This window comes from Nesoenas mayeri (genome assembly GCF_963082525.1).
Source record: "Nesoenas mayeri genome assembly, chromosome: 13".
Lineage (NCBI taxonomy): Eukaryota > Metazoa > Chordata > Aves > Columbiformes > Columbidae > Nesoenas > Nesoenas mayeri.
In genome coordinates this window covers 2,086,435-2,096,947 of record NC_137550.1, presented here as the reverse complement: position 1 = coordinate 2,096,947, position 10,513 = coordinate 2,086,435, and the positions used below count along the sequence as shown (strand labels likewise).

At 44.6% G+C, this 10,513-nt stretch overlaps 1 protein-coding gene across 1 annotated transcript; it reads right to left on the bottom strand.

The window, feature by feature from the left end:
• IL13RA2 (interleukin 13 receptor subunit alpha 2) lies at window positions 1-10,504 on the bottom strand (the record flags this gene model as incomplete). The annotated part of the gene is made up of 8 exons (XM_080352709.1): window positions 1-107; window positions 734-878; window positions 1,755-1,912; window positions 2,276-2,460; window positions 3,983-4,103; window positions 4,574-4,727; window positions 6,685-6,836; window positions 10,423-10,504. 8 exons carry the CDS (start codon window positions 10,502-10,504, stop codon window positions 1-3), a joined length of 1,104 nt encoding a protein of 367 aa, XP_080208835.1.
• Window positions 10,505-10,513: the final 9 nt, after the last annotated feature.

The following is a 10,513-nucleotide window of genomic DNA, read 5'->3' as shown; positions in this document are numbered from 1 at the left end:
TTACCTTTTCTTGCACTGGCCAATCAATGTAAATATTATGAGGCTACAGGACAAACTCAGAATGACTGGAATGAGGATAAATAGCTGTTTGTCCTGTTTTCTGGGCACTGCAAAGACAAATAACAGCAGGTAAGAAAACACTAAGTTGCAGAATGGGTCATATTACCTCTTACAAAGCTTGGTCTCAGATGCAAACTCGGCATGTCCCAGTTTGTTACCCTACATTAACCTATATTTATTTATTTATTTATTTCAGACACGTGCCAGGTGTATGTTACTAGATATTGTAACATACTTATTCAGGGTGACATATATCCTGCAAATACACGTAGCCACTGCTATGTGCTTCTTTCCTTCCTTCTATATCTCACAGCAGAGCCAGTGCACACAGGGTCAGCCCTATAGAGCCTACAGGGTGCAAAGGAGCTGATCTGTGGTGCCATGAGGATGCCTTGCAGAGAGCCTCTGAGTACCACACGCCCTCTCTTGCAGAGAGATCGCTCCTCCATCATAGCCGTGCAGAAATGTTAATATTTTGGGGCTTGCCCCAGTGCACTAGAGGTGAAAATCTGTAGGAATGGCATGGTGGTGTAACAGGTTGAGGGTGTAACTAAACCAAGATTCCACTTCCAGTGCTGGACACCACAGATGCTCGTGGCAGCCATGAGCACTTGGTCCCAAACAGGCTTTATAAAAGATGTAAAAGAAACATTGGTTATTTTGGGTTCCATACCAGAGAAACACTCCTGTGTCCATTCACTCCAAAAGCCCTGGTCAGCACAGAAAATATTTGTTCTCCCTCTGACTCGAACACATGAAATGCGGCTTTGGTTTGCTCTGGATATTGTTAAAGTGGTCTCCATTTGGGTTGATACAGACTGAGAAACAAAACAGAGAGAACAAATTTCAAGGAATTAATTACATGCCACCACCAGTAGCTCTCTGGCATGTCTGGATGTCTCTGAACATGCTTTCCAGGTTCTGCAAACCCTTGGATCATGTTCTGGCAGTTTTGAATGATTTCATAATAGTTTTGGACCAGGTAATGCAATAAGATGATTATGGAGATGAATCTACTGAAAATACATACATGGAGGGGGGACACACATAATATTTGTTGCTATTTGTGCCTGCTAATTTATGGAATCTTTCATTAAATTAGCTAAGAAGACTCATTGCAATTAAAGGCAAAAACATCCTTCTGATGTCCCCTATGATTAATTAGTTCTTGCCATTTTTGCTAGCAAAACTCTATGTGGATAATGCACAAGGTAAAAAGCACCAGGAGTAAAAGACATGTTGTATCATAAAAATCGTAGAATCATTTTGATTGGAAGAGATCCTCAAGATCATCCAGTCATTCTGTGTCCCAAGCCAGTTCTTTGGAGAGATTAGAATTATAGTGTCATTAGGCCAAGTTGTGCCACCCTGTTCAGGAAGGCAATCCACAGCAGACCTGGCAGCCTGCTAAGATGACAGGCAGGAGGCCTGAGAAAGTGATCCCTCACACTGGGATCTGGTGCTGCTAAAGCAAATGCTGTGTAGTGGGAACATGTGCAATGGAGCAGCAGGTCAGTGTTTTCCAGCAGTGGTACCAGCTGAAGTCTCTACATGCTCCATGCACAGGGTAGCTAACATGCTCTCCGCAACTCCGTGCAAACCCCAATTTTACAGCATGTCTCCTGGCTGCTGGCCATCAGGCAGAGCACCCCCACCCTATGCCCTCCCTGTGACATGGTATGTGTTGTCCCTACCACCCAGGCAGCCTTGGACTCCCCCTGATCTTCTGCCAGCTGAACCTCGTACTCCAGACACTGGGGCGGCGTTTCACTGCTCGGTGGGCTCCATGCCATGTGAAGTTCCTCAGATGCAGACATGGAAACCACCAGCTGCTCCGGGGGTGAGGGCTTTGCTGGGCAAGGGAATAAAAAGAGAGGCGGTCAAGAGGTGCAATGAAACAACTCCTGGTGGGAAAGGCTTCAGTTAATCTGAACCTCTGCCCCTTTTCTCTGTTGATGGGATTATTGAGCTCCCACTGAGCCTTCTAGGTGAGCAATGAGTGGTGCTGTTCACCTGCAAACACTGCTGGAAACTCAAGTCCTGTGTGGCACATGCCACAGCCCCTTGTCCAGGAGGACAGTTTACCTGACCACATTACAGGCGCTCATTTACAAGAACACAGATTGGTTTCAGCCCCCTCGTGCAAGACATGAGCCTTGGGCATGTGGTGGCTGTGTGGGTCCCCAGAGCCCTGCTGCTCTCCTGGTGCTGTTACCTAGGTTATGAAGGCGAAGGGTGACGTACAATGGCCGTAGCAGTGTGGCTGTTGCTGAACCATTGACACAAATGATCAGGTCCTTGTATTCTGCCTGGCTCATATTCTGCAACACGCAGCCGACATTTACACCATGATCCTGAATATAGTCATCACACTGCGCTGCACGGTCCAGCCCCTCGTACCTAGCAATGTATTAGGAAAACAGAAAGAAACAAAATAGCCAAAGCAGTGACAGTTAGTACTTGGGTAAGGCTTTTTTTTTTTCCCCAAGATTGGACCTGAGCTTTAAGTATTGCCGCTATCCTACCCACCCTTTGCTTTTCACAAGTGATCCAAAGCACAGTGTTATGCAGCCATCACTTGAACTCCTACTATGGGAAAAGCGTGGGGCAGAGACAAAAACAAATTAATATGTACGGATGGTTGCTAAGGTTGGTTTGTAGGCTGTGTCTGCTTCTCCCCAGACCAAATGTACAAACACAACCCTGTCCTCTAAAACTGCCTCCTGTCTTTGGGGCCACTACCCAAAGCTTAATCCCTGGCCCCATCCTGGAAATATTAAGTGGTTTTTCATATTGCAGTTTATGACTCCTGCTGGGTTAGTGCCCTTGAGGAAGGGCTGAATCCAGCCTCTGTACGCTATGCCTGGTGTCCCTTCACAGCACGTTATGTTTTGGGGAAAAGACTTCATCTGGTAGTACTATAAAAATCAACTCACAGGGATCAAAGGATGCCATGGCAGTGTTCCCACCTACTCTTGTTATACAATGGGACCCAGATCCAAACACCTGGTTTTGTTACAGGCAATTAAATAAGGGTGGGTTGGTTGGGGTTTTATTTGTGGGGTGTTTTTGTTAGGGAAAAGACGTGAATTTCCATGTTTTCCTTCAAGTAGACCTTTGTAGTCAGTAAAATGGTTTTAAATCAGTGTTTCTGCTTTGAAGACTATTTCCAAGAGCTACAAGGAAACTATTTTTAAAAAGCAGCTATGGTTTTCTACACATAGTCCAAAGACATGAAACTGAATGATTTCACAACTAGTCATCCTTACCATAATTTCATAGGAATTGAAGCACAAACACAGCATTTGTCCAAAAACCACTGTCTAGATTTGTTTTTCTTGCAGAACAGATTCATTAGGCAGCAGTATAAAAGAAACAACTGAGAAACATGCATTATTACTAGCTTTTGGCAGTATGGTTGCTTGTATGAGATGTGCTAAGGCTATGAAAATATATTTAAAGAGTAAAACCATTAGTTAACAAGAAGCCCAGCTCTTTGTATAGGGCTCACTGACCTTCATAACCTCCTGCTGAATCCTATCCTACAGAGATATACACACTGTGGTGAAGGGAAATGTGCGGCCAGAATGATCCATCTATGTTCAGGAAAGGGAAAGCACAATGCTTTGTGAAAGACAACATGCAGAAAGCACTCCACGGGGGATGAATAAAAGGGAAAGAAGGGAGGGAGAAGGCACTCCCTGTAGAATGTCAGCACAAGCCTGATTTTAAGGAAGGAAGTAGGGATTTGGGATTTCCTTGCCAGAAGGCACATGTTGCTTGGAGCATTATTTCTGCTCATTCTGAGTGGATCGTGTAATAGCATTACCAGCCATAAAATCATATTTGACGCAGCATTTTAGTACTCTGAGAGATTCACTTGATTGCTGCCTGGCTGGTTTTCTATTTTGCTGAGACATACCAATAATATAGCCCATAATGTACGCCACGAGGAGCAGGATGACCTGGTTTCCAAGTGCACTTGAGGTACTTCCAGTCATGATAGATGCAGTGGAAATTCTGAACCTCTGATTCCAGTTTTCCTGTCAAATGAGAAGGAAACAACCACCATTTAGAAACATAACAGTCAGGCCCAGTAGAAATATCATTTTACGTTTTTAAACAACTGTGTGCTGCAATTGAAGGACAAAAAAAGGGAAAAAACAGCCAGTCACCATTATTAGATCATAGCTTTTCTGCCAAGTGCTGTGTTTCATATGAAAGCCAGTTGACTGTACTTAGAGCAGAAAGATGCATAACTGACCTTGCTATTTAGCAGTGGAGCTCATGCAGCAACCCAACAAAGTCAGGTTGCAGGCAGAGGGAAACGAACCTCAAATATCCAGTAACCACAGCCACAGCCAGTGGAAGCAGAGAGATGCTCTGGTGTCTCACACCTCAACAGGCCCTGCAAGGGCTCATGCATCCAGCAACCCCCCAGGCAAGCAGTGGTTCATGCATCAGGCTCATGCAAAGAACAAAACTACACCAGGTACCACAGGCTGCTCCTAACCTTGCAATGGGACCTGAAAGGTGGCAAAAATCCAGTCACTTTGCACCTCCACGTCATTGGTACACTGTCCTTCAAGCAGTGTCTGTATCTTCACTTCAGCAGTCCTGCTGAGGTCAAATCCGACTCTGAATTTTAGCTTTTTGGTAAAAATAACCTGGTTGAAAGACATATTTTATAAGTACCTCTTTGTCACTATGTGTGCTGCAGAATTAGCTACCATTGCTCCTGTGCTGGCTGCAGGTAGGCTCATTTGCGTGCTTTAATGTTTCTTTAAATTTCTGCCGTGCTTCTCCTGCCTAGGGCTTCTCCAGCACTCCTGTACCACCTGCTCTGCCCAGCCTCGCTGGTTTTGGGTCCCCCACCTTGCAGGCCACCAGCAATGACAAGATAGAGCACACGATGATTCAAGGGATCCTCACTAGCCAGAGGCATTGCAGGGCGGGGTCTAACAAGGATACCGCTGTAAATCCCCATAAAAGACACTTGTTCTTGACATGAGGTAATCAGAAACAGAAGGAACAATGAGTTTTGTAACTGATGGTTCCTATGGGAAGCACAACCCTGCAAGGACTGAGCAGCAGCCAGGCAGCATAGTGCAGGCTCATTGCCAGGTGCCGCTAGGCTTAGTCCTTTCCAGGACTTTTTGAGCACCCCTGATGAAGGTTAGTTTTCCTTTCTTTGTTTGTTTGGGCTTTTTTCATTAGGCTTACTCCCCCTTACTTTACACAAGAGAAACTAAGTTGGCAAGAGTTAAAACAAATGACAAGAGAGATAATGTGTCACATTAGCCCAAGCAGGACAGACGTAACACGCCATAAAATGCTTGTGATTGCTGCAGCAGGACCGGCCCTGGCCCAGCCCACAGTCAGGCTTTTTGTCAGCAGTCCCAAGGTGGAAGAGGCATGTTGAGCCAGGAGTTTCTAACAGACATGGATGACTCTTGCTTATGCTGGTGTCCCACAGGTTTTTTTCAGACTGAGTCTTCTTCATGACCTTATCTGGTGTCAAGGTTTCTACTTTTTAAATCTGCCTTATGTATAAGACACTTTTCTAACTTGTGATCTAGGGAATTCTAACGTGTTTTTAAAAACTGCTGCCTTTTTTTGTTTGTTTGTTTGTTTTTTTCCTTTGTGGCTTTTAAATGCCAGGCAAATTCTCATAAAAGAATCTGCACAGCTGCATGGTTAGGAGTGTGCCATGCCTCATGACCGACGTCAGGTCAAAGAGCCCCTTTCCATGCCCTTGTAATTGCAATCCACAGCTGAAACAAGGTGGGAAGTAGCACGCTTTTCCACCTCTGCAGGGTCCCATGGGACGGTTGGGCCAAAACCTATTTGTGTAGTGGCTGAGTGCAGCCTGGCAGCCTTGGCCTTGCTGCCTTGGGCAGATGGAGTAGATGACCATCTCACAAAGGACATGTGGAAACCATTCACAGCAAGAGGCTGGGTCCACAGCACTGCTAACCCAATGTGACTGCTGCTTCTTTTTCTACCTGGTCTCTTGAGCTGGCAAGCTCTTTAGAAATTCTGCTTTAAGCTTATATAAAAAAAATATCTCCCTTTCCTGCAGGACACCAATCTGTATTTTGTGTTGTTGAAGGACATCCTCAGCATATTTTCTCCTGTGTTCCTCAGTACCTTGTGTCAACCACACAGTCTGGGATTCTCCTCTCCCCCACTCCATTTACCTTCCTAAGCCTGCAGCAGCTTTCGTCTTCTAAGTACTCCCAAAATATATTCCTACAACCCTTCCTGTACTTTACTCACCACTTTTTGCATCCCACTGAGTTTCTGTTCAAGCCCTGTAAAGAATTTCTGAAAAATGTAGTGCCTTTTACAATGAAGAATGCTACTAGATATTATTGGATTATTTTTGCCAGCAAACACCACACCCTTTCACAGAAATAGCCCCTTCTCTGACGTTGTCGTTCTTATATTTCAAAACATGTTCCCATCTAGCAAAAGTTTCAAAACCCTGGTACAGCGCAGCTTTTCGTGGAAAGCTGGAGCCGCTTGGCAACCACTTCTTGAAATCCAAACATAAACCTATGCAGGAACTAAAAGCAGAACAATAGCCCAGATTTAAGAGGAATAAACTGTGTTTTGTCTTACCTTCCAGTTTCTGTCACCAGTGTTGCGGTATTCAAACTTGTATTTCACTGTGCATTCATTGAAGGTTTGTACATTGGGTGGAGGCTTCCACTCGATATCGAGAGAACCTAAGAGTCCAGGATCAGTGATCTGAAGGTCTTGTGGGGGGGCAACTAAATTGAAAAGAAAGTGGGGCAGGGAGGTGGGGGGAGGGGAAAGAGTGTCAGCGTAAAGAAAAACAACAATAAAAAATTCAGGGAATTTGATGAGGGGACCAATGCAGCTGCTGGAGGTGGAGGGAAGCACAGCTGGTCCATGTCTAGCCCTGACTATTTAATAGCCTGTTCACAACCACCATGACCAAGTTCTAAGCCTGCCCATCCCCCAAAAACCAGTTTTTGCTGATGCTCAGAGAAAGCACTCAAGAACCACTGAAAAGGCACAAAGAATGCCACATCTTTGACACTATTTTTCAAGCTGTCTTAAGCAAAACTGCTGTCCTGGGATGACCTTTCAAGTCCTATATTTGCTTATATTTAACTTGTGATATTTACTGAGTGTCATGACAAGTATCCTTGCGAACATTGTGTTCAGCATGTACACTGGCATAGGCTGACAGCTCACAGCGTGCTGTTAGGGAAATTTATATTCCTTAACTCTAACAGACACAAACCACCCCTATATCTTTAAATATTCCTTTCAAGTATGTTAAAGAGTAATGAAAAACCAAGACAAAAACCATACAGAAGCAGAAAAGCAAAGAGTTAAGAATCATTCTTATTTTCAACATCTATCAGCTATACAAAAATATGCTTTTATAGTCAAACTGGCTTTTATTAGATTCTTGTAAGGTGCTGCCATATGTTAATAAATCAGCATATATTATGGCTGAATTCCATACTCAGATATGCTTCCTAAATGTCCAGCTCTGTATGGAGCTGTCATTCACATGACGAAAGCTGTCTAGGCTATTTAGTGTTATCAGCTCAAACAAAGTCAATTTTTGTAACATCTAAAGTAATTTTTCTCCACTGTCTAAAGGTGAGGTTATCCATTTGGGTTTCAACATATTCACGGCATGATACACTTATTTTTGTGGTGATTTGGAGCCCGTCTCCTGGCAATGTCAGTCCAGCATTGCCACCACTTCTCTGTTTAAGTCGAGCTTCCAGGTTCCTGGCTTCTCCGCCATCTTTTTCATGTCTTCATCAGGATTTACACCATTTATTCCTTTCTTTTTTGAAAAAAAAAAAAATCCATGGTGAAAGCAGATCCTGAGAATGTCTTTCAGTGGAAGACAGTGATACAAATCAAACTTTGATGTGCTTCTTGGAAAGCTTTCAGGGAACATCACTGGAGGATTAATTTCTTCTAAGGAAACGCTCCCAAATGAAACATGCCACAGGCAGCAATCTTAAGATCCCACATTTCCCAGCATGTAAAGCTCCACAGGAGATTTGCTGTTACATTAGATGGTAAAGTAGGATATCATGGCAATGTATTCAGGGAGGTGCTGGTGCAGGGAACAATAGACTATAATAATTTGGAGAAAAAATAGATTTTACGTATTTTTCAGTGTAACAAGTAAAGCTCTCTCCTTCCCACCAGCTGTGAACCCCATGGATGCAGCCAGAATGCAGGGCATGGTGGTGGGCTTGCTCCAGCTCCAGGGCCAATGGGGCACAGCCCTGCATGTGCAATATCTGGTATTCAGCAGCCCCATGATCTTGCAGTAGGCAAGGGTGTGGTCTCACTATGACAGGCACGGATTTCCCTGCACAGGGAGCTCAGTGTTTAAGCTGGGCTCTTGTGAGCATCAGAAGTGGGAACAGAGGAGAAGTGAGGGCATCTCACCCACCTCCTGGGTCTTTGCAAACACACAAAGTCTCCAGGAAAGCAAGCAGCCACGTGAGGGACAACAAGTTTGCAGGGCTGGCACTTGAAGAACGGTAGATGCTAAAAAATGAATGAGTGGCTCATCTAGAACGACAATTTATAGCCACACTGAGGAATGAGGGAGGAGAAGGTGAAGGGGTGTTTCTCCCACTGGTCAGTCCACGAGGGTCGGCGTGAGGAAGAGTTTCCACGTCACCAGACACCGTGTCCTCGAGTTGACCACTGTTGTGGTGGCTGATGTGTAATTTCCTTAAGGGACTGGCCCAGGAGATCTACTGGAAGGGCTGCAAGCTGGACTCTCCTGTGCTTGGGGAAATCCTCCCGACTGGCTTAATGCTGAGCCTCGCAACTGTGCTAACAAGGAAGCAAAAAGCTGCTAGCCTTTGTCATGAGCCTGCTGATCAGCTGTCAAGAGAAGACTAGATTCGTCAAAAACAATTAATAGCTAGAAACTATAACACTCTGAAATTTGTTTCCATCCTGAGCTTGAACAAAACTGCAATATTTTTTTCAAAATGATTACAACTGTAAGCAGCAATTCTTGCAATATAAATTTTGACTAGATTTCAGAGGGAATGGAAAAGCTTTTTTTTTGGATGTTTCTTGTGTTCTTGGATTTGATTATTTTTTAAATGTCAGCACTGCCTCTTGCAGTTCCTAGTTTTCACAATATTGCATGACAAACCATACAGAACACAGGACTAGAAATACTCTATTTCATTATCCATTATCTTGAAGGAATGCTGCTCCTGAATGTGTCCGGGGGGGGGCACAGAAAAAAGAAGGAAGAAGAAAAGAAGAAGGAAGAAGAAAAGAAGAAGGAAGAAGAAAAGAAGGCAAAAAAGTTAACAAAACAAAAAACACACACAACAAACACTTATCTATGTGACTCACATGGCAATGAGTGGGGTAATGATGTGCTGGCTGCAGCCCTCAGGTCCACTCACTCCTGCTGTGCACACTCACTCAAACATCACAGCTTTGATGACGAACCACCTGCTCACTCCCAGCTGCCTCCCTCTGCCTTGCCCCACATCCAGTGCCTGGGGCTGTGCAAGCAGCAGGAGGTTTTGCAGTTTTCAGCGTATTTTGCAGCCTGCCGGGTGCCCCCCCTTTCTGCACTTCTCCATGCTGGGCAGGCAATTTTGGTGTTTCGAGGAGCCCATTTTTAAACCTGAAGCTGCTTTGTTTGGTGCGGAAGAGATGCGTTTGCTGGCAAAGTACCATGATGCTGGCTGGCAGGACAGGGAGCCTCTCAGTGTCCTCCTGGCCATGTTTTCACCTCTCCACCAGGCACCAGCTGCAGCAGGGAGAGCCAGATCTGCTCGCTGTCCATCAGAAGATGAAAGCTTCTGGGTGCAAAGTCCCAGCTACCAAAGGCCAAAATTGCTGGGGCTGGCAGGTGCGGTGCAGCAAACAGGTGCTTGAGGACTTGAAGTAAAGGGTGCTGGAGGTGCCATTGCCATGGGTGATAGCTTGCAGAGCAATATATTTTTATAATAAAATATTATTCTCCAATTATGAATAAGCCTTGTATTTCTTATACCTTGCAAAGTCTGTCCATCTGGGACCATGCTCAGGAGCATTTATATATCCAAGTGGTATTTATATTTAATAACTCTCTATCAAACAACATATTCACTATGCACCAAAGGCACTTTCTGCTCCTTTTGCAGTTACTCAGAAAAATACCCACTACACACACAATATATTCACACAATCGATTGCAGATTTATATTAATAAATCATCTTCTCGCTGTAGCACAAAAGAAAAGCTCCAGCTGAAGGACTAACTTCATAAAGGGCCCGAGTTAATGTGAACTACACGTTAGACAGCAACACGAGGGGCACGCCAAGCTTTACCTGAGGTGTGGTAGAAGGAGGAGGAGACCATGGAGCCCCACATCAGCATCATGGAGAGAACATAAAGCCACCGGAGAGCCATTCAGAGGTA